The 23,854-nt window shown below is 46.0% G+C and overlaps 1 protein-coding gene across 3 annotated transcripts in view; it reads right to left on the bottom strand.

Annotated features, from left to right (window-relative positions):
* Positions 1–6,185: 6,185 nt before the first annotated feature.
* Positions 6,186–23,854, bottom strand: part of CDH17 (cadherin 17) — a 52,455-nt gene continuing 34,786 nt past the window's right edge. For all 3 annotated transcript variants that reach the window (XM_084864702.1, XM_084864703.1, XM_084864701.1), the window contains exons 10-18: positions 22,157–22,372; positions 19,257–19,333; positions 16,988–17,179; positions 15,279–15,523; positions 13,259–13,389; positions 12,172–12,411; positions 9,651–9,767; positions 9,401–9,514; positions 6,186–8,068 (exon numbers count right to left, since the gene is read on the bottom strand). In XM_084864702.1, coding sequence (XP_084720828.1) covers positions 7,968–8,068; positions 9,401–9,514; positions 9,651–9,767; positions 12,172–12,411; positions 13,259–13,389; positions 15,279–15,523; positions 16,988–17,179; positions 19,257–19,333; positions 22,157–22,372 — 1,433 coding nt within the window. In that variant the 3' untranslated portion in view covers positions 6,186–7,967. The remainder of the gene's footprint in view (positions 8,069–9,400; positions 9,515–9,650; positions 9,768–12,171; positions 12,412–13,258; positions 13,390–15,278; positions 15,524–16,987; positions 17,180–19,256; positions 19,334–22,156; positions 22,373–23,854) is intronic.

Below are 23,854 nucleotides of genomic sequence, written 5' to 3'. Positions count from 1 at the left end.
AGGGCTCTGACAGCAGAGCTATTTCTTTACCTGCCTGGGGCTCTGCACGCTGATCACCCACCCCGAGCCCAGCCCTGTCGGGGCCCTGGGTCCCAGCAGGAGGGCTCCCCATGGAGTGGGACAGGCATTGATCATCGACCTCAGCGGGGCCTCCCACCGCCCTCACGGAGATCTGAAGAAGACATGACCTCAGAGCAAAAGCCTCAGAGAAAGCCCCAGAAGGCTCTCTGGTCCTCACACCCTTTGGAGGGCCCTGGGTAAGCCTCTCCCTTCACAGAGGATTTGTTTACAGTGGATTACGGCGCAGGGTCCCCTAACTCCGCTTCTCTAGCTGTCACCCCGGCTGTGTGTCCTCGCCAGAGAAAGGCTGCTGGAGGGGTTACTGACTTTCGGGTAATCATTACTGTTTATTGGGTTCTTATCAGGAGCCAGCCACTGCCCTAAGCAAACCCATCTCATTCATTCTGAGAGCAATCCCACAGGCAGCCTGACTTACAGACAAGGACTCTAAGCATGGGAGGGATTCAGCTGGTTGTCCAAAGTTCCCAGCTCAAGGCGGAGGCCGTAAGGTGGGCAGTCTGACGGCAGGGACTTTGCTCTAAATGGGAGCTAGCAAGCTCTGCTTGGTGGGCCGTGTGTGACCCACTACTTGTTTTTGTAAATAAAGTTTTATTGGGACCTGAAACATTTGTCTATGGCTGTTGTCATGCTGCAAAGGCAGAGCTGAGTAGCTGTGACAGACCCTGTGGCCCACAGAGCCCAGACTATCTGACTCTTTTCAGAAAAAGTTTGCCAACCCCTGCTTTTAGCACTACGCTAAAAAACTTTCCTGCGGATCAAATCCAAGTCCCAGACTGTGCATTCACCCCTGCCAGCCCCTCAGCCTCCACCCTGGGAGATTCCATTTATTTTTTATTTTAATTTAAGAAATCTTTATTGTTCAGATTATTACAATTGTTTCTCCTCTCCCCCCCCATAGCTCCCCTCCACCCGGTTCCCACCCCATCCTTTGCTCTTACCTCCCACCCCCATTGTCTTCACCCATAGGTGTACGATTTTAGTGAGATCCCGTTATTGACCTTACACGTCAGCGGACCTTAGAATGCTGGCTCAGCTAACGGGATTTCACCCGCATTTAAACAACCCCAAACTTCCTTCTAAAACTGTAAACATTTAGGCAGAAATTATGTTTGCTGCAACCTTCAGTGGGTGAGACACACCGTGGAGGTCAAGATGAATGGCTCTGACTGTGTGCCAAGGACAGCCTTAAAGAGCAAGTGTACATCTGGAGCAATTTCTTGTAAAAATGTGCTATTCTGTGCGTAGCTCTGCCGTAAGCTGGCCAGAAAAAGAAAAAGAAAAAAAAAAAAGACAATTTATCACTCAGCACTTCAGAAAATAGAATACATAAGCAAAACCTCAAGGAGACACGAATAAATAAAAGCCTACACTAGTCCATCTTGCAGGCACCTCAGGAAGGACAAGCAAAGAATGAGGGATGGCGGGGGTGTCTTTTCCCAGCACGGGGAAGGGTGTGGCCAGTTGGGCACTCAGGCAGGCCTGACCCCACGCAGTCTTTCCCAGGGTTTGCCCACAATCAGGGTCACCGGTGCCGCAGTGGTGTGGGAGGGAGATTGGGATGGGAGGCCTGGGGTCAAGTCCCAGCCGTTTTATCGCCTCGTCACCTGAGGAAGTCAACGAAGGGGAGTTGGACAGAGTGAGATGAATATAAGTACTGGAGCCTAATAGTTCTGTATTGAAACCTCAGCTCTGCCTCTACTTCCAATGTCTGGTGCAAGCGACCTCTCTGAAGGCAAGGACTATGTGCTATTCACCCCGTGCTCCCAGCGCCCAGGAAACAATGGGTTCTCAGTGTTGGATGAATGAATCTCTTCAAACCTCAGCACTGCTGTGAACATTATATGAGTGAGTCAATGTCAAGCCTAACCACTTAGCAAGTGTTCAATAAGTATTACAAAGAGGACAATGGGCCCTAACCGGTTTGGCTCAGTGGATAGAGCTTTGGCCTGTGGACTTGAAAGGTCCCAGGTTCGATTCCAGTTAAGGGCATGTATAATACCTTGGTTGTGGGCACATCCCCGGTGGGGAGTGTGCAAGAGGCAGCTGGTCGATGTTTCTCTCTCATCCATGTTTCTAACTATCTATCCCTCTCCCTTCCCCTCTGTAAAAAAAAAAAAAAAAAAAAAAAAAAAAAAAAAAAATCAATAAAATATATTTTAAAAAACAAACACCAGAGGATGATGGGCCCAGTTGGTGTGGGAGAAGAGGAGGACCCTCGCTGGGGAGCTATACTGTGATGCTGTTTTCCTTTGCCCCCAACTGTCTTCTGAAGAGCAGGCCTCGGAGCCAGATGGCCTTGTGAGAAATAAGCCAGTCTGTGCTTCGGAATGCTCTACTGTGGAAACCCACATCCAAGAAAGGGCTCTGAACAATATTATCTTTGCTATTTTTAGAAGCAACCACCATCTTTCCTCTGAGCAATAAGCCTAATGTTCAGCCTTATGACTCAAGCACTGTAAGCAAATGAAATCTTTATCAGATTAATATTTTCAAAATATTATCCCGATTGCACTTGCAGCCTTGCTCGGGATAGCTCTGCCAAGAGGGATTCGTTTGCTGGAGGGAGTGACAAATGAAGAGGGGGGAGAGAGGGGTGGTGAAGGCAGAGAGCTCACTGGCCACTGGGCCAAGCTCTTAAAGCTACAGATCCTCTGAGGACTTAAAACACCTCCAATGGCCAGGCTCTCTGATCCCCAAACACAGCGGCCACGTGAGAGGCCCCCAGGGCTGCTTTAAAAACAGCTGTGACCACCCGGCCAGTGTGGCTCAGTGGTTGAATTTTGACCTATGAACCAGGAGATCACAGTTTGATTCCCGGCCAGGGCACATTGCGGACTCAATCCCCAGTGGTGGCAGGGGGGCATGCAGGAGGCAGCAATCAGTGATTCTCATCATTGATGTTTCTCTCTCTCTCTCTCTCTCTCTCTCTCTCTCTCTCTCTCTCTGAAATCAATAAAAAATATATTTGGCTCAGTAGATAGAGCGTCAGCCTGCAGACTGAAAGTTCCCAGGTTCGATTCCGGTCAAGGGCATGTACCTTGGTTGTGGGCACATCCCCAGTAGGGGGTGTGCAGGAGGCAGCTGATCCATGTTTCTCTCTCATCGATGTTTCTAACTCTCTATCCCTCTCTCTTCCTCTCTGTAAAAAAAAAAATCAATAAAATCTATTAAAAACAAACCAAAACAAAACACCTGTGACCAATGTCCAAAGAAGAATTCTGGATAGTTGTGATTTAAAGGATTAAAAGTCTTGTCCTCATGGTTCTGTTTAATACCAGAAACATCTACATTTTTGGAATGTCCCTATAATCACTCATCTGGGTTTTAAGGCAGCTACATCCAGGCCTTGATATAAGAAGGAAAAAGAAAGAGAGAGAACAATAATACTAATGAATGTAATTTATCATACACTGTGATACTGTCTGTGATACTGTGATCTAAGAAAATATATTTGGTCTTTGTCCCATTCTGGGCACATATAGTAGTAGATCCTCTTTATCCACAGGGGATATGTTCCAAGACCCTAGCGGATGCCTGAAAACACAGGTAGTACCCCTCAATAATCTATACTACACATGCACACACACCCTTTCACTTTTAGGAAGCCCTTTATAGCTTCTCTTTGGCAAATCCAAATCCAGCATCACTGCTCTTGTACTTTGGGGCTTTATTATTTTTTCATATCGCTTTTGGAAGATATGATGTCGTTTAAAAAGCTACTGTGTTTCCCCGAAAATAAGACATCCTCCAAAAATAAGACCTAGCACATGGAAAGATAAGACATCCCCTGAAAATAAGACCTAGCACAACTTTGGGAGAAAAAAATTAATATAAGACACTGTCTTATTTTGGGGGAAACAGGGTAGTACTGTCAGACCCAAAGTTGCTTATCTGAAAGTAATTCCAGTTGAGTAATTCAATGATTAAAACGTTTTAGAGCTTTTCCCAGGGCGTCAAAACTCTTCAGGTATTTTATAAATTCCTTAATTTTCTCTTCTTTCCTTCATTCTCAGAATTTGTCTATGCTTCTTTTATCTTCTAAACATTCTGGGATTTTATAAAAGGGCTCTGCACATTAGTTATGTTAAGCTCTATTAAAGAGCTGGACATAATGTCAAGAAGAAAACTATTCAGGGCAGAATTCCAGAAAACACAGACCCAAATGGCTTCATTCCTAGCTGAATTCTCAAATGGCTCTTCAGCCTAAGAATTAGGGTGTTTGGGGTAAACCTCTTTGGATGCTGACCTCACTTTGACTGTGCATCACAAAGCAACCCCCAGTGTTCAGAAAGCACCTCAGACGGCCATATTTTAGAATAAATCCCTTTAAGCGTTTTAGAAGTAGAGATAGACCTCACCAATGACAGTCTCTCCAGTCAACTGTTCCTCTCCCTCTACTCCCACCAGGTATAATAAAGCACATGATTTGATTCACTTACTTTAAATACTTACACAACTTTGAATTTCATGGATTTCCAAACCATGTATTTTGAAGGTCAAGACTTGTTACTGTTTTACACATGTTTTGCCTGCTGTTCAATAGGCATTTATTTATCTTACTTGTCTAGAAGGATGCTTATTATTCTTGTATTTCCATAGAGTATCAAGTCTTGCTTCATTATTTGTTCATGTGTCCGCTGGTTTTGGTTTATATGATCAACAGGCAAAATGTTCAACTCAATTGAATTGAGGCAACTTGTTCTGCCAAAAAGAGCAAATAACTGAACTTCTAGAAGATCTTGGAACTCTTCATTTAATTCTGCATTTACCAAGAAGCTATTTGGTATAAGGTTCTTTGTTGGCAACAAAGTTAAAATGATAATAAGACTTGGTCTCCTGCCCTCAAGTTCAGAGTGTGTACTTCATGAGAGTCATGGGAAATAGAAGTGCTCCTACCAGAAGAGGGAATGAATCCTAGCCTGACACTTTTCCTCACCACAATGTGAAAGTTCAAATGAGTCAGTGGGCTGGTCTCCTGCAGGAAATCGGAGAAGCCTGCCTAGAGGAACCAGTTGCCAGGGTTCTTGTTCCAGCATTAGGAAAGGGTGCAGCAATCTGGAGAAAGGAGCTGATGTGTAGATTAAGAAGGAGTCCAAGGATGAAAGATAATTTTGAAAGGCATTGGGGGGTCAGAAGTGCTTCAGTTAAAGGAGCTAAAGACTACCCCTTATCTAAGGATCACATGCTATTTATTAACACAATTTGTCTTGAGGCAAGGTGGAGATAATATACTTCAAAGAGTAGAGTTTACAAAAGCATTGTCAGGTTAGGGAATAGCCTACAGGTGTCCAGGTGTTTGGCCAACAGGAGGCAATAACGTGCAGATTAAGATGTTCTGAGCTGTCTGGCAGCAAGCAATAATCCTATTCAAGTTTGGGGGAAGTGCCATTTAGCCATTCCAACAAATAATTACATTTTGTGATTCAGCCCTTGTTGAATCTCCAAACTTCACCAACCTTTTGGTGAAACTCTTGTAATTATGACATGCTGAAATTGGTTTCCAGCAACCAGTATTTAAAGTGGTCTTTACGACATTAAAAATGGGTAGGACCCAGTCATGCAAAGAAGAGAAGGTTGGGAGGAAGGGCCCATCCAAGAACAAACCAGCACATGAAGTATGAATATTAATCAATGATTTTAGATGAAAAGATTCTACGTGTTCAGCCTATTATTAGGTGATACAAGTTGGTCCAGAGAAGATAACATTAAATTGAGGCAGGAGAGACCTCTTGAGCCCATCTGAGCCGACTTAACTCCAAAACCAAAACCAAAGGTCTTGGGAATGCCTTGGTCTTTCTGTAATGATAATATGATTTCTTGAAAATAAGCAGGACGAGCAATAATGCAGTGTTGTTGTTGTTGTTGTTGTTGTTTAAATATATTTTATTGATTTTTTACAGAGAGGAAGGGAGAGAGATCGAGAGCTAGAAACGTCGATGAGAGAGAAACATTGACCAGCTGCCTCTTGCACACCCCTTACTGGGGATGTGCCCGCAACCAAGGTACATGCCCTTGACCGGAATCGGCTGACGCTCTACCACTGAGCCAAACTGGTTTCGGCCAGTGTTGTTGTTTTTTAAGTGACCTAAATGTCAGGTCACGGTCACTCTAGTCAATAACACACAAGCAAAAATCTCTATAGAAGCTGCTGAGGGTGTCAAGACTATGCCTTAGGTGGGGAATCATTTGTGAAGTAAATATACTTTTGGTGTTTCTGGATTTTGTTCTCTCTGGTTTGTCTTTTATTTTATTTTATTTTAAATATATATTTTATTGATTTTTTACAGAGTGTAGGAGAGAGTGATAGAGAGCTAGAAACATCGATGAGAGAGAAATATCGACCAGCTGCCTCTTGCACACCCCCTACCGGGGATGTGCCCGCAACCAAGGTACATGCCCTTTACCGGAATCGAACCTGGGACCTTTCAGTTCACAGACCGATGCTCTACCACTAAGCCAAACCAGTTTCGGCTGGTTTGTCTTTTAATGTGTCGTGATCCAGGAGAGAACCTCACCCATCAGGAGACTCCCAATGGCCTGGTGTGGAAAACAACAACAAAACGAAACACGGGCAAAGATCTTGAAGCACAGAATACAAGGAAGCAATCCTGAAACAGAGTTTGAATATTTTCTTTGGTTTACCCTTTTTTTTACTTTAAGAATAGGAGCCCACAAGCAAGATTATTTATGAAAAATAAAACTCCATGGCCTGCTTCAGCCATTACTGCAAGAACACTTTTCTTAGAGATGAGTTCTTTTTAGAAAATTCTGAGAGGTTGTGTAACATCGAATGCTTTCAAGGCTCAAGTCAGGAATCAGAAAACAGCTCTGGGATGAGAATGTTCCCAAATCTCTAAGGTTCTCATTTAATTTTTAAATTTTCTGGCATATTTGCCTTAAACCCACTCCATGGTCACAAGAGCAGTGAAATGTTATTTGGTTGTAGACCCCTCCTCTTGGGCTCACTCTACGTGGAAGGCAATTTTGATAAGCAACAGGTCACCACTGTTATCCAGTCCTTTTTTCAACAAATGCAAAGAATGAGAAAACAGAACCAAAGAGATTCGGGCAATGAAACCAACCACAGCCAACATTTATTCTTGATCTTTGTCACTACTTCATGCTTCCTTATTTTTCTCCACACATTAAATATACAATAACCAAAACTTTATTAATATACACATAAAGAAAACATGGGCAGCATGCAGGTGTGGCAGGTGGTACGTAAACCCAGCCAGTGGTTGTTTCTGCCGTGGGCCTCCATGTGGTCAGTGGAGGGCTTGTGGCACTCCCAAGTAGAACCTCAAATGAAGAGCAACCCAAGCCACACTGAACCACAGAAGGCGAACAACACCAAAGAGTTTCTGTTCAAACTAAGGGACAAAGTTCATCTGTTAATTTTAAATAAAACTTAACTTTGTTTTTTTCTCTCCAACAAATGTTTTTAAATTAGGGAAATACTAAAGGAGAAAGGAGGGAGGCAAAGAATGGATAAGAAGCATAAATTGAATCCAGGAAGTTCTGTGGTGGGTGACTGATAAATCGCCTGATGAAGAAAAACAAAACAAAACAAAACAAAACAAAACAAAACAAAAAACAACCTCAGACTATTCCATTATCCCATCTTTCCTTAAAGGGAAAAAACACATATATTTTGTTTTGGGATAAATAGCTAAGGCTTTTGCAGAAGGAAAAGTGTCACGAGAAAATGGAAAATATTTCTGATGTCTATGGCACACAAAATACCTAAAAGTAATAAAATATTAAAAGGCAAGAAGGCATATCTGTAAAAAATGAGAGTGCATATGTTGGATGAAAAGCAAAAACTATGGGATTAAACGGTGGTGCTATCCAAATGGCACTTGAACAAACATTCCTTTTCAAATTCAGTTTCTCAGAGGTTTGACTTCAGAAGCCTGAGCACTTTCAGTATTATCTTTGCCTTTATTCTTCTTCATTCGAATAAACACAACTGTTAAAATTATACCTGAAAGAGAAAACAGGGTCAAATAGATGGAATCTTAAAATATATTGTCACATTTATTTATAAAGTAATAAGTACCCTGGTTGAAAGAAGTGACTCATACAGCTTCATTTATTCTTGTGGTTCCACAAAATTGTTTTGTCCTGGTGAAAAGGGGACTGAAGGCCTTAACCTTCTTAAGCTTATCACTTTTCTTATTGTCAGTAAGTATGCACCAAGTCCAAACCATATCTAAGCTGGTAGCTATTGCTTGGTCTCTATCAAAGAATATAGAATTTAGTGCCTGGACTACTCTGAAAATTAAGTGTCGACAGTTACACAATTATAGTAGGGACTTGAGTACCCCACTTTCATAAATGAATAGCTCATTCAGAGAGAAAATCAACAAGGAAAATTTGACCTTGAAGGACACATTAGACCACATTAACTTAATAGATACATGTTACCATATATTTTTTTAGTGCACATGAGACATTCCCCAGGATAGAACACATGTAGATCACAAAACAAGTCTCAATAAACTTAAGAAGACTGAAATCATATCAGGCATCTTTTTTGACCACAACGACATGAACTAGAAGTCTACAAGGGGGATAAAACTGGAAAAAAACACAAATACATACAGACTAACCAACATGTGTCTAAACTACCAAATGGGAAATTAGAAATTCTCTTGAGATAAATGAAAGCTCAACTCTTTGAAATTTATGGGATGCAGCAAAAGTAGTTCTAAGAGGGAAGTTCCCAGCGATAAAGGCAGACTTAAAAAAGAAAAGAAAATCTCAAGTAAAAGTAAAATATCGAACTCTAAACCCAAAAGAACTAGGAAAGGAAGAACAAACCCAAAGCAAAGAGAAGGGAAAAAAAAAAAATAATGAAGATCAGGGTAGAAATAAAATGAAATAGGGATTTAAAGAAAAAAGTTAAAAAGAGGTGGTTCTTTGAAAAGAAACAAAATCGATAAAACGTTACCCATATTCAAAGATAAAAAGAGAAGTGGCCCAAACCAATAAAATCAGATGGCCAAGAGACGAGGTAACGGAAACTCACAGAAATACAGGGGATCACAATAGATTACCATGGATTATAATTACACACCAACATTTGTGCTTGAAAGCCTCATATTTCCCAAGGCAACCCGTCAGGCAATGAAAGGAAGAGGGTGATACTAAAACGGTACCTCCAACCAGGAAGGTGGGATAGGGTTCACTGGTGATCTATATTCCTGGCTGTAGCCTAGTTGCCATTTGACCAGCCACCAGAGCAGACCCTTAGGTGAGCTAATGTTTCTAAGGACCAGAACAGAAATCCTTGAACCTGAGAGATTACACTCACCAATGACCAATAACGTGATCAGGAGGATGGCAACCGTCGAGCCCACTGTAGGTATCCCAGGCAGATGGCCTACTGGCCGGTAACACCTTCCCTCCGCACACGTGCAGAAAGTGACTGGAAAGCAAAACAGGATTTGGTGGTTTAAGTTTTTAAGGAAACAACGGCAGAATCTCATCTCAACGGTGACGATCCTTTCCACCTCCCCATGGGAGCAGACACCATCCCAGGGTGACTGCAGCAAAATACCCACCTGGTAAAGAGACGGTCCCCTCCAAGGGCGGCTGACCCCCATCATTGATGCGGATTGGGACATTGTAAACTCTCTCCTCGAAGCGGGTGTGCTTGGTGGAGAGTCTGGCATGAGTTCCTGTCAGAATAGGCATAAAATGAATGGTATCTTTGGTACCCAGATCAGCAGGCATCAAGCTCATATGTGAATCGCATACTGAGAGTGACTGGGAAATAGTTACGTATAAATATGAGTTAAACTACCCAAAGTATCTCCACTCCACAGGTACCTTCTATAATGTCAAAAAGAGTTCATGTGTTTTTTAAGTCCTCAGTTTATGATTTCTCTGTAGAAACATATACTAAATGCAGTCAGTTATCATAAGGCCCACTAGTTATGTTCATAAAGTCACCATGAACACTGAATTATAAAGAACTATTTGAAGAAATTATTGCTAATTTTCCCACCCCCAAATGTAATGAAAACTAAATTATCAATTCAAGAAAATCATCAAATCTCAGGGGAAAAGGGGGAAAAAAAAACTCACAACCCACACCTATGAAAAGGCACATAATAATCAAATTGCTTAAAATTAGTAATAAAGAGAAAAATCTTAAAAGCATCCACAGTAAAAAGACACATTACATTCAAGGGAACAAAAAAAGAAAAAAATGCAATCCAGAATACAGTGGAGAAATCTTTAAAGTATTGGGGGGGGGGGGGGGGGGGAAGCCTCAATAAGTTGAAATGTATTCTAGTCAAATGTTCTCTGGTCATTAAGGAATTACGTTAGAATTAAGTTAGAAAGTTAAAACCATTATTAAATACCACTACACTCCCACTAGAATGGCCGGAATTAAAAAGACTGAGCATAGCAAGTATTAAGGAGAACACTGAGGACTCACACTCACCAGTGGGCTATAAAATGTTACAGACTACTTGGAAAGCAGGGTGGCCGTGCCTTAAAAATCTAACCGTGCAGCTGCCATAGTACCCAGCACTGCACTTCTAGATATTCAACCCGGAAAATGAAAGTGTATGCTACAACAAAATACTTGTTCACAAATGCTCGTAGCAGCTTCATTTGTAACAGCAAAAATTGGAAGCCACCTAAATGACAATCAATTAGTGAGTGAATAACAGATTGTGATAAGAGTCAGACCATGGAATGCTACTCTGCAATTAAAAAAAAAAAAAAAAAAAAAAAGAGCCGAAACCGGTTTGGCTCAGTGGTAGAGCGTCGGTCTGCAGATTGAAGGGTCCCAGGTTCAATTCGGGTCAAGGGCATGTACCTGGGTTTCGGGCACATCCCCAGTAGGGGGTGTGCAAGAGGCAGCTGGTTGATGTTTCTCTCTTGTCGACGTTTCTAACTCTCTATCCCTCTACCTTCCTCTCTGTAAAAAATCAATAATAATAAAAAAAAGATATATTGATACACACAACAGCATGGCTAAAACCCAAAATAAATATGCTCAGTGAAATTAGCCAGATGAAAAGAAAAATTACATACTGTATTACTTAATTTTGATAAAATTCTTGAAAATGCAAACTAATCTATAGTAGATAGAAAGCAGAACAGTAGTTCCCTGGTGATGGGGGAAAGGCAGAGTGGGCTGAAAATGGGGACTCTAACAGCATGTAAAACTTTTTTTTGGGGGGAGGGAGGGTGGTATGTGGAAATAGTCTTATCCTGATGGTGTTCACACATGTCAATTTTTATAAATTTTTATAAAACTTATATAAAATTGTACGCTTTAAAGGTGTGCTGCTTACTATATGTCTATAATTATCTATAATAATAAAAGCATAACATGCTAATTAGACCAGACATCCTTCCGCATGACCTTCTGGATGGAACGAGGGCTGGAGGGAAGCCCGGGTCCCGGGTGCCAGAGGGAAGCCCGGGTCCTGGGTGCCAGCAGCCGGGGGAAGAGAGGCCTGCATTTGCACGGATTTCATGCACCGGGCCTCTAGTATTTCAATAACGATGTTTTTAAAATATATTTTATTGATTTTGTACAGAGAGGAAGGGAGAGAGATAGAGTGTTAGAAACATCGATGAGAAATAGACATCGATCAGCCGCCTCCTGCACACCCCGCACTGGGGATGTGCCCCCGCAACCAAGGTCCATGCCCTTGACCGGAATCGAACCTGGGACCTTTCAGTCCCCAAGCCAACGCTCTATCCATTGAGCCAAACCGGTCTTGGCTCAATAATGCTGTTTTTAAACATCATGATGAAACCTGTTTCTCAGCGGCCACTGGAAATTTTGCAAATGCTGCTCAGATGACTAGTATCCAACTATCCGTCTCCCTGTGCTACAGGGGATGGCTGTGTGGCAGCCGTCTTCTCTGCCCCCAAAGTCTGGGGCTTTTCTCCCCTCTGGAGAGCTCCCCTCTGCCAGTTCCCAGAGCAGGAGGCTCCTCCCTGGAGCCCTGCAGAGGGTCCTGTGCCCAGGGCTGCAGGCCCTTCGGTCGAGGCCAACACCAGCGGGCACCATCGTCCACCAGCGCTCTTCTCCCTGTGCGCCTGACCACTCACCGTTGATCTTGGAAATCTCCCAGTCGTTCTGTAAGCTCGGGCTGCCAAGGGCGAACGTGAACTGCGGGCCCCGAAACGGCTGCCGGTCGTCGTCCGTGGCCTCGATGACGTAGCTCCCGGGCGCGCTGAGCGGGTGGCAGGAGAACAGGCCCGTGTACTCCTTGGCCAGCCGCGGAGGGTTGTCGTTCACGTCCGTCAGGGCCAGGTGGAAGCCGGCCGCGGTGCTCAGGGAGGACCCGCCTGGGGAACGGAGCGGCGGACACGGGAGGTCAGCCCTCCCGCCTCCTCTCAGTAAGAAAGAATACTTATTCCCCCTTTTGTAAAAACATTACAACTCAAGCAGCTGGGTATGTTGAGGTTGCAGAAGGACAGCAAACCTGGTGAAAAGCCTTCGTGATAATAGTAAGATTGATGTGCTAATGTCTTACAGACAGCACTTCAACGCGGCTCTGGTTTGCATTTACAGGGAGAAGGCTGAGGCCCACAGAATGTGTGTGACCGGCCCAAGGTCACATACGGCACCAGCCTGACCCTGCTTCCAGGAGAACCCCCACGCGGGCGGGCAGTTGGGCGGGCACACAGGGACCTTCCTCAAGCTGTGCCCCTTCAGGGAGCACCCAGGAGCCCTGGCAGTCTGTAGGCAACCCCGCAGATGCTCAGCGCAGGCGGTTCTCATCTGAAAACCAGGAGGTAGTTCCCTCCACTTTTAAAATATATATATATTTTTTATTGATTCAGAGAGGAAGGGATAGGGAGAGAGAGAAACATCAACGATGAGAGAGAGTCATTGACTGGCTGCCTCCTGCATGCCCCCCCCCACTCCACTGGGCGTTGAACCCACAACCTGGGCATGTGCCCTTGACTGGAATCAAACCTGGGACCCTTCAGTCCTGAGGCTGACGCTCTATCCACTGAGCAACACCAGCTAGGGCTCCCTTCACTTTTGTACCCTTCTTGCTCTTTCACTCTACGATATTCAGACAATCTGATCCACTCACTTTCCCTCCCTCCTACTTCTATTGGTGCATCTTGTTAACTTGTTGTTGTTGTTGTTATTATTATTATTATTATTATTATTTTTGCTCACCTACTTCAGTTGCCACCACTTGTACGCGATACACACTCTCAGCCTCCCTGTCCAGCGGGGCCGCACTGAAGATATCGCCAGTGGCAGGGTCAATCCTGAGCCAGCCCCTCGCGTTGCCTCTCAGGGAATAACTTCACGAAGGGAAAAGAGCAGAGGAAACCCGGGTTACTTTATGTGGAAACGGGAGCGTAGTCTATGCATCGCTGTGCTGCTATGTCAACATTATCCCTGGAATATTATTTATGGCATATTTCAAAGATCATTGTGTAATACTACTAATACTTTATTGGCATAGCTTCTACCGTGTTTCCCCGAACATAAGACATCCTCCGAAAATAAGACCTACTTACAGGTTTCCTTCCAAGTGAAATATAAGGCATCCCCCCGAAAATAAGGCCCCCCTAGGCTTTGTCTCAGAATGCTATTGCTAAACATGAGAGATTTGAAAGAAATCTGATTCTGAAAGAAATGGAGTCACAAGAAATTCACCAGGAAATTCAGGAATTGGATTGTTATGATGATGTTCCAGAAGACGATGACATGACTGTCATTGAATAAATGAGTAAATTCTTGATACTGTAGGATTCACAGTTTGTCTGGTTTGTGTTGACAACTCCCGTACTACCGGACCGTATACAGGTAATAATTTTCCTTTATTTTCATTTAACAATAAATGTGTATCATATTCTTCTTCATGGAAAAATAAGACATCCCCTAAAAATAAGACCTAGCGCATCTTTGAGAGCAAAAATTAATATAAGACACGGTCTTATTTTCGGGGAAACAGGGTATCTTCAAAACAGGGATTTGATCATCTTTACAAAGAGGTAGTTGTACTTGTTTCCTTAGAAAATGTATAGCCGCAAACTCGGGAGGGAAAAAGTTGAACTTTTCTGGCAATCAAATAATTCTAATGGAAACAACCTGGGACCAGCTTTTATTAAACGGATTAGCAAACCACCCTCCTAAGAAAAGCTGAGCACCCAGCAGAGGAGATGTTGTACGAATGGGTGGATACTCGGAGGCCCCTGGTGGCCCCGTGAACTGTCTCATTCAACAAATACCTAGTGAGTGTTTAGCAAATCTCAGGCAGACGGGAGGTTACAAAAATGGGCTCTCAGGCCAGGAGAGGAGACAGACACGGAGACAAATAACTCCAATGGAAAGCGGTAATGACAGTGAAAGGGGCCCTACGGAGCCCCAGAGGAGGTCATGGGAATCAGAGCAGCCTTTCTGAAGGGGATGCTAGCCGAGGCAAGAAAAGGGAGCTGCTTTAGGCAGAAGGGATTGCTGTGCCATGGCCTGAGGCCAAGGAATAGCTTGTCGGGGTAAACCCGGGAAGCAGTGTATGGAAAAGACGAAGAAGCCAGAGAGCCCGGAGCAAGCCAGATCGTGGGAAGCAGTGGTCAGCCTTGGAATGGAGTTCAGCCGGAAGGCAACCCAGTCATATTGGTGTTACCAGTGGGACTCATGGGTAGGTGTGATATATGAATTTGAGAGAGAGAAGCCGAGAACCACAGGAAAAACAATTGGTACAGCCCTTTGTGGAGCAACACATCAGAGCCATAAGGCTGTTCATTTTTTTAGACCAAAGCATTTCACCTCTGGAAATTTTCCCGCAATAAAAAAACCCAACACAATGTAATAGAAGTTATAAAATAATTACATGCATACAAATATGCAAAACACCCTATATAATAAAAGCCTAATATGCCAAGTGTCTGGTCATCCAGTCGGCCATTCAATTAAAGCTTAATAAAAGCTAATGATATGTTAAGGCTGCTCAACTGCTTGCTATGACCTGCACTGACCATCAGGGGGCAGATGCTCAATGCAGGAACCAAGGCCAAGTTCACCAAGTGCACTGGATATGGCTTCACATCGCTGGCTGCTCCCTTAGGAGAGAGCCTTGGAGTCAGGCCAGGTCCTCTGCACCCCCGGGGCCCCTGACCCCAGCCCTTCTCCCCTCCCACTGGCCTTGGTCACAGCACAGCTAGGCCTGCCCGGCCCGGCTCTCTACCTTATGTCCAGACCTTCCGGATCCTTGGCAGTCACGTTGCCCACTTTGGTGCCTACGGCCACGTCTTCGCTGGCTTTGGCCTGGAATATGTGCTGGGGAAACTGAGGTGCTTCGTTCACATCGGTCACAACAAGGGTGAAGGTGGCGAAGGAGCTGGCATTGTACTGCACACCCTGCACCAGAGGCTCAGAGTTTTCCGCTTGGATCACGATGTTATGGATGGCTGTTGTTTCAAAGTCAAGAGGCTGTGTGTGTGGGGGGAACACAGAGAAATTTAACTTGGGGATGACTGGTTCCCTAGAAGATTCATTCCCTATTCTCCTTTAAAAATGCTCACAGAGCAGCAAGTCACTGAGTCAGTGCCAGCAAACACCTACTTCTCACAATGATTATGGAGCCATTAAAAAGTCTGTGCTGGCCTTAACCAGTTTGGCTCAGTAGATAGAGCATTGGCCTGCGGACTGAACAGTCCCAGGTTTGATTCTGGTCAAGGGCATGTACCTTGGTTGGGGGCACATCCCCAGTAGGGGGTGTGCAGGAGGCAGCTGATCGATGTTTCTCTCTCATCGATGTTTCTAACTCTCTCTCTCCCTCTCCCTTCCTCTCTGCAAAAAATCAATAAACTATATTTTTAAATAATTTTTTTAAAAAGTCTGTGCTGCAGGATTTATCAGAGTTTATAAGGTGCATGCCTACTCTCCTAGAAGAGCCAATCAGTGCAGCACTCCCCAAAATTTATCTAACCCTGGGACAGTTCCTTCACTCCTTCAGCAGAAACCTATTGATTCTCTCAAGGGTGGGAAATGCTTAGAGATGTCCCCTCTGTATAAAATCTATATGGAGAATGATTTTAGAGGGACGTCAGGACCCAAATCCCAAAGTAAAAGTCCTTAAACTCATGGAGAGTGGGAGAGGTTAGACGAGATGATCTGAAGATAGATGCTCTTGTTCCAGGTCATTCAGACAGAGCCAGAAAGGAAGACAAAAAAAATCAAAAATCCAATTTGAATTTAGAATGAGGAAGAATTTTAATAGGACTACATAGAAAGACAGACAGAATTGCTTCAAAAACAGTTCTCAACTCTGGAAGGTTTCGGGAATGGGCTTAAACAGCATGTGACGACCTAGCACAGGAAGGACTTAACTATCATTTAAGCAGTTGGTTCTACGGGGCTTTGAAGGTCTCCCTAAAGGCACAGAGTCCCCGATTCCATGAGGAGTCTCTGGCTGGCACGTTAGAAGGAAAGGCCTATGGTCTTAAGGGCTCATAGGACTCCTCCAGTCTCACCCCCACATCTGCAAAGGGAGAAGTTCAGCCCTAAGCGCATGCCCTTCCCAGACTTATCAAATGACAAGATAGAACACCTTCTTACATTTGAATTTCTGATGAACAACCGAATTTTTCAGTATAAGTATGCCCCAATATTACATACACACACACACTAAAGATTGTTTATCACGTGTTTTATGTATTTTACATGGCAACCCTCCTTCCCCCCACAAAGCTTACTTGGTCACCGAATGACAGACCCAGAACTAGGTCCCTGGCCTTCTGCCCTCTGGGAGAGCAGGAATGGCAGAGTACTCCAGAGTCCTTCCCGCCTGAGAGGTCGGTGCTGATCCATCCCCTCTGCTTAGAGGTCCTTGCATAGCCATCAGGACATGAACCAAAGAAAAAAGACAAACTCCATCCAAGAGTCGCGGCATACCTTTTTAATTATGACGTATCCAGCGTTGTTTTGGGGGTCGGTGTCAATCCCCAGCCGCCCCTCGTCATCTCCCTGGGTAATCCGATACAGGATTTTAGAGCTCCCGGTGAACGGCTCATCCGCATCCGTGGCCTGGACGGTCAAGATGGTGGACCCAACGGCTGTGTCTTCGGGGAGAGACAGGCTTCCGTACTGAGAAGGAAACGGTGAGAGTGTGCATTGTCACCAGGAATAACCAGCTGCCACAGGGCTAGCTTGTCTCTTTAGCTTCAGAATGTTCACAAGTCACAGTTGGCATCAATACCCGACACACGTTTTTCCTGTGGCTAACTATGTTGCTGTTGATTTTGACATCAATCATACTCATAGACTGGTATTCATTATACCTTAGAGAGCTACTGGTAGGATTCTCAAACAGAGTCCCACTGCCACATCCAATGCATTTACTAACCTTATATTATAAGTTATAATATAACCTATATATTATATTAGTGAGGACAAAAATAAATACCATATATTGAGTACGTATCATGCGGCAGGCACCTCTACGTACATTAATTAGTCCACAATCAACCAAGGAGTAGTGGTTAAGAGTCTAAACCTCCGAGTCACACAGCATAAATCCTAGGCTTGCTTCTTACTAGCAGGGTGACTTGAAGCAAGTTATCTAACGTATTTAAGCCTCGGTTTCACCATCTGTCTAATGGAAATAATAATAACAGGACTGCGTCATGTTTGCTGTGAAGATTAAGAGATAATGCTTGGGAAGTCCCTGGCGCCTGGCACATAGTAAGTGCTCAATAAAGATAAGCAGTAAGCCCTACGGGGTAGCTGTATCATCATCTCCATTCCACAGGAGAGCAAAGGATTGCAGAGGTATAACTCACCTAAGACCACAGAGAACTGGGTTTCATACCCATGCTGTCTAACTTAAAGCTTGTGCTCGTAATCACTGGCCTAGACCCGTGGTCGGCAAACTGCGGCTCGCAAGCCACATGCGGCTCTTTGGCCCCTTGAGTGTGGCTCTTCCACGAAAATACCACGGCCTGGGAGAGTCTATTTTGAAGAAGTGGCGTAAGAAGAAGTTTAAGTTTAAAAAATGTTGGCTCTCCAAAGAAATTTCAGTCATTGCACTGTTGGTATTTGGCTCTGTTGACTAATGAGTTTGCCGACCACTGACCTAGACTATCTCCTGCTCCTCCGCTGAAAGTCCCCCAGAAATGATCTTGATCTTAACTAGGGAGAAGGCCAGAGCAGTGACAGCAGCAGACTCATTCTCTAAAGCCCAGTTTGCCCTTCCAAGCCCTGACACTCCCAGAGCCGGATCTCCCCTGCAGTCTGAGACCACTGCCTGGATGTAACACAGGCTGGGAGCACGGAGCCTGAGAGCAAAGGGTTCCAGCTCCGGCCTGCTTTCCCTCAGCGCCCATGACCCAGGTCACGTTCAGTCACACCTCCTACCACCCCGAACCCTCGCACAAATCAACCCCCCTTCTTTGCTACTGCCTTGTCCCTATGTTGACGTATGAACATTTTGATATGTGGACAGGGTTCTGGGCTATCTCACAATAGACTTCAAACAAACTATCAGTAAGATGGGCTTCTCTCTGCTCCAGAATAAGTACACAGAGAGACCTCCCCTCCGAGGGAACAGTGACAGAAACTCCCTTCAAGTGTAAAGCCCACATCGACAGCAAGTCAGCGTTCTTCTTGATGTCCTTCACTGGATCTTCTGACTCCTGCTTTTTCTGCCCAGCGCTGCTAATTCTTGCAAATATCTTGAGCCCATTTTTCCGTGGCTTACGCCAGAGATTCGTTTTCTTCCTTCTCCTTTCCTCTTATCCAAATACTGCAAAATGAGTTTGAGTTGCCGATGTTCCAAATACTAAACTTTTTACTAAAAATGCCTGTTTGAAACCTAGCAGCAATCCATTTATCATCCTGCTGCACACACATATATAATGATCAACTGCCGTAGCCACCGGCTCCTTCCAATGTGACAGAGGTTGTGGCTGCAGCTTTGAAGCAGCCCTTGGGAGTAAAGGAGCCGTCGCAGAAGTTTGTAAACAGACGTTACCAGATACTATCCCAGTGGCTGCTCCCCAAGAACTTCACTGGAGAAGCTGTCTGGGTTGTCACAAATGCAGTGACGAAGGCCGCCTGTGGAGTGCGGCCTTGTCCCTGCGCACTGTCTGTGCCCTGGTCCCAGACGTAGGCATCACGTGATGTGAACAAAGTAAAGAAAAGACAGCAGGGAACGGCTACTCACATCTGATTTTTCAAAAATGGGGATCTGATCGTTGATGTCAATCACGTTGATTTGCACTTGACAGTAGGTCTGGAAGTCTGAAAATGAAAGTCGTGTCACAAACATGTTTTCACTGGAAAAGCCACGCACTAACCTCAGAAACCGGCAAGAAAAACACTGGCAAGCGAAGTGGCCGCTGGGGTCACAACGTCGCTGTTGACATGTGATTTGCATGGAAACGGGACCCTCAGCTCCCCACCCGCACTCACAAGCTGATCCCAGGGAGGCGGGAGGAAGGCCTGCAAGGAGTTCGCTCGGGCTTCCCACTTCCCTCCCCGTGTCCCCTCCAAGGTAAGTTCCTGTTCTGTGAAGCGGCCTCTTTGTCTGAACTACCAACAGTGATGTGGCCTTCGTGCAAGCCTCTCCTTCCAGAAAACCTTCCCCGAGCATCCCAGCCGGCTCTGTCCTTCCCTGACCAGCCCAGCACTTACTGACCCACATCCCCTCTGCTCCCATGGTGGGAAGGGAGGGCCAGGTGCCTGCTCCCTGCCCTCCAGGTGAGGGAGGAAGTGGTATCATTAGTCCCCTTCCGATGGCTGACCGCCCGGCTTGCTGGAGGCAAGACAGGGGCAGAAGCGGCTCACGGAACCCTGGGGAAATGGCACAGGCTTTGAGGGAGAGGTCTGACAAGTCAGAGACCTAGTCCGAGACAGTGACTGCAACCTGAGTCTGAGATGAGCATGGCGTGTGCGTGGGGATGGAGTGCCCAGGGAAATCCTATATAATAAAAGGCTAATATGCAAGTCGACCGAACAATGGAAGGATGGGTTGATATGATGTGCACTGAGCACCAGGGGGCAGACGCTCAATGCTGGAGCTGCCCCCTGGTGGTCAGTGCACTCCCGCAGCGGGGGGGGGGGGGGGGGGGGGGGGGGGTGCCGTTGAGCCAGAAGCCAGGCTTACAGCTGGCGAGTGCAGCGGCGTGGTGGCTGGAGCCTCTTCCAACTCCGTGGCAGCACTAAGGACATCCCCCAAGGGCTTCTGAACTGCAAGAGGGTGCAGGTTTGGCTGAGGGACCCCCCACCCTGAGTGCATGGATTTTGTGCCCCGGGCCTATAGTATTGAGAATAAGAAAAAACACGACAGGTTCTTTGTCGGAACCACCGTCCTTCTAACATTCATGATGTCCCGTATCATAGAAATATTAAGAACCTGGGCTCTGGAATCCCACTGCTCAGATTCTGGCTCTGCCACTTATCAGAGGTGTGAGAGCTTGGTTGTGCCACTCAAGGTCTCTTGGCCTCTGTCATTTTTTTGTATACAATCTAGAGCACAAAAGAACTGAGGTCTGCCGAAACCGGTTTGGCTCAGTGGTAGAGCGTCGGTCTGCGGACTGAAAGGTCCTGGGTTCGATTCCGGTCAAGGGCATGTACCTTGGTTGCAGGCACATCCCCGGTAGGGGGTGTGCAAGAGGCAACTAGTCGATGTTTCTCTCTCATCGACGTTTCTAGCTCTCTAGCTCTCTCCCTTCCTCTCTGTAAAAAAATCAATAAAAAATATTAAAAAAAAAAAAAAAAAAAAAAAAAGAACTGAGGTCTCAACATCATACAAAATTGTTAGCACCCTCTAGGTACCAGGCACGAGGGCTTTCCCTGCATTACCCCTTTTATCTTCATACCCACTTCATGCTGTAGGTACTGCTACCACTCATTTGGTTCACAAATAAGGAAGCCACGGGATAGGGAAGTGAGGTAACCTGGCCAAGGTCACACAGCGAACTCGTGGTCCAGCCAGAATTTGAACCCATGTGCCCCCTGTGTCCACTACACTTACTCCCCGCCCTCCTCCCTGCTCTGTCTCGGAGGCCCACCTTATGACCTGCATCAGGGGGCATCCTGGCCCTTTGGGTACCAGTTGGGTTCTGCCAACAGGAGCCCTGGCAGGAAGTGGGAGGAAGGGCAGGAGGCGAAAGGTTTGCTGGAGTTCCCCAGGGTCGGCGGCCTGTGGATAGCCACAGGCCCGGGGCTCGCCACTTCCGGGAATGGTCCCTTCCCTCCACCCTTCACCCCTTCACCCACTGTGTGTCACACTGCCTGCTGGTTTCCTCCAGCTTGCCCACACCCTTTACAGACAATCCTTTCTGTAGTAGACTCTTTTTGGTCACTCCTATTGAGGGGGCCCCTCTACTTCCTGCTGGGATCCTTACGAATATACTCGGGCAGTCTTACTTCATAGCTCCTGCTCAATGCCCTGGGCGTGTCCTCTAATCATAACTGAAGTCTGAATAAGTGAGTGTTGGTTAAAGCTGGGGCTAGTCCCCAGGCCATTTGTAGACAACGTGCTTTGCCAACCTCCAACAACAGGGACATGAAAGGATGATGGCCCCGCGGCCACCCTCTGTCATCCATCGCCACATCCGCCCCGAGGCCTTGCTTCCCAAGCTGGCCCCAGCCAGCGACGGAAGAAGGCAGGCATGCTCAGATAGGCCCTTTCCTAAAGAGCGCGGACTCCGTCAGAGTCCAATTTTGGGCTCCCTGATGACCTTGCCAAACTTTCCTTTGAGTGCTCGGTGGTCTCCGACACTCCCGCCAGCCCTCCTTCCCCATATCCTTCCCTCAGGGCCAGGCTTATGGTACCTTCTGATGGTTCTCCCAGCCTTCTCTGTGTCTCTCCCCACTTTTTTCTCTCAGAGGCATTTCTCCTAACAGGATTCTCGTACATGTAATCGCCTCTTGGCATCTGCTTTTTGGAGGACTGGGACCAGTTCAACAATGCTGCCTGATCCGTCACTGGACCAGGTGCCTCTGTGCTGCCCGTGCTTCACATCCTTCTTTAATGCGCCCAGGCATCACCACAGCCTAACCGGTCACAGTAAGAGGGAAACAAGCATTTTCACTCCTGACAGCGAGTGTGACACTGACCTTTGTCCGACACCTCCACGGTCACGAGGTACTGAGGCGTGTCTTGCTTCTTCAAGGACTGCGTGGCCAACTGGAACACCCCCGAGTAGGACTGGATGAGGAAGAGCCCATCTTTGGGAGACATGGGGGTCTGATCCACAATTTTGTAATGTAGAACACTGTTGACCGTGTTCTCTTCATCCATGTCGTGGGCGGCCAGAGTGCCAATACTGTTCCCTATGAAGAAGGAAAGAAGAAAATTCACCCACCACAGACTCCATTCCATCTGTGTTAAATGGTCCCACTGGAGAAGCAGATCCCTAGAACGCTCGGTAAATAACTTGGAACCACCGGCTAATGTTCTTAGCTTTCTTTTGGTCCCCCTAACCCTCTCCATCGGGCAGTGTGCTGAGAAGTGTGTTAGTCTGATAGCGTCACCATCACAAAGTGCCACAGACTGGGCAGCTTTAACAACCTAAAGGCATCTTCCCACCATTTCTGGATCTCACAGAGGTCTGAGATCAAGGTGTCAGAAAGGCTGGTTTCTCCGGAGTCCTCACTCGTTGGCTTGTACATAGCTGTCATCTCCATGTGTCCTCACATGGTCATGCCTCTGTACATGTCTGTGCCCAGATTTTCTCTTCTCGGAAGAACAGCCCATCAGTGATGGATTCAGAATGTTGTGCTGAGTCTATTCTACACGCTTTGGGTAAAAGTGGCACAAAACAATGCCCCTGTCCTTTGTGGGGCTATGGTCTAGCTCAGTGGTCGGCAAACTGCAGCTCGCGAGCCACATGCGGCTCTTTGGCCCCTTGAGTGTGGCTCTTCCACAAAATACCACGGCCTGGGTGAGTCTATTTTGAAGAAGTGGCGTTAGAAGAAGTTTAAGTTTAAAAAATGTGGCTCTCCAAAGAAATTTCAATCGTTGTCCTGTTGGTATTTGGCTCTGTTGACTAATGAGTTTGCCAACCACTGGGCTAGCTCAATAATATACTAACTTCTTCCTTAGTACATCTATATTCTCCTGTTTGGTGTCTTACATTAGCCAGAATCTTGTGGGACTCATGTCCCCAAGGATTAGCAATGCCAACATGGATTCATATTGGATTAAGACCCACACTGAAGACATTGTAGATTCTTTCTCTAAACAATAGTCAGCTTTTGAGATAGTGGGCATTAGGACTTCACCATATGAATGGAGGGGGAGAGGATAATCACAATTCAGCCCATAGCAAACAGTGTCCCATAAAAATTCAGAATCACTCCAAACCTCGTCGTGACCTTATTTGGAATTAGGGGCCTTGCAGACGTAACTAGTTAAGGGTCTTGTGATAAAATTTACCCTGGATGTAGGGTGGGTCCCGAATCTAGCGATCAGTGCTTTCCTAAGAAGAGAAGACACACAAAGTCACACACACGGAGGTGCAGGCCATGTGAAGTAGGAGGCAGCGACGAGGGTGGTGCTACCACAGGCAGCCAGGGCACGCCAAGAGCCACCAGGAGCCGGAACAGGCAGGGAAAACGCTCCCCTGGCAGGCGCCTGGAGCTGAGACTTCTAGCCACTGTGAAAGAATACATCCCTGGTGTCCTAAGCTCCCACCTTCATGGCACTCTGTCACAATGACCCTCTGACACTCATAGGCAAGGCAAACTGTTCTCACTGAAGAAAGCTGAGCCAGCAGCGGGTCCCCTCTCAGCCACGTTCTCCGGCAAAGGCAG

Source organism: Pipistrellus hanaki (genome assembly GCF_964339955.1).
Source record: "Pipistrellus hanaki genome assembly, chromosome: 17".
Classification (NCBI taxonomy): domain Eukaryota; kingdom Metazoa; phylum Chordata; class Mammalia; order Chiroptera; family Vespertilionidae; genus Pipistrellus; species Pipistrellus hanaki.
This window is presented reverse-complemented; position numbering and strand designations above follow the sequence as displayed.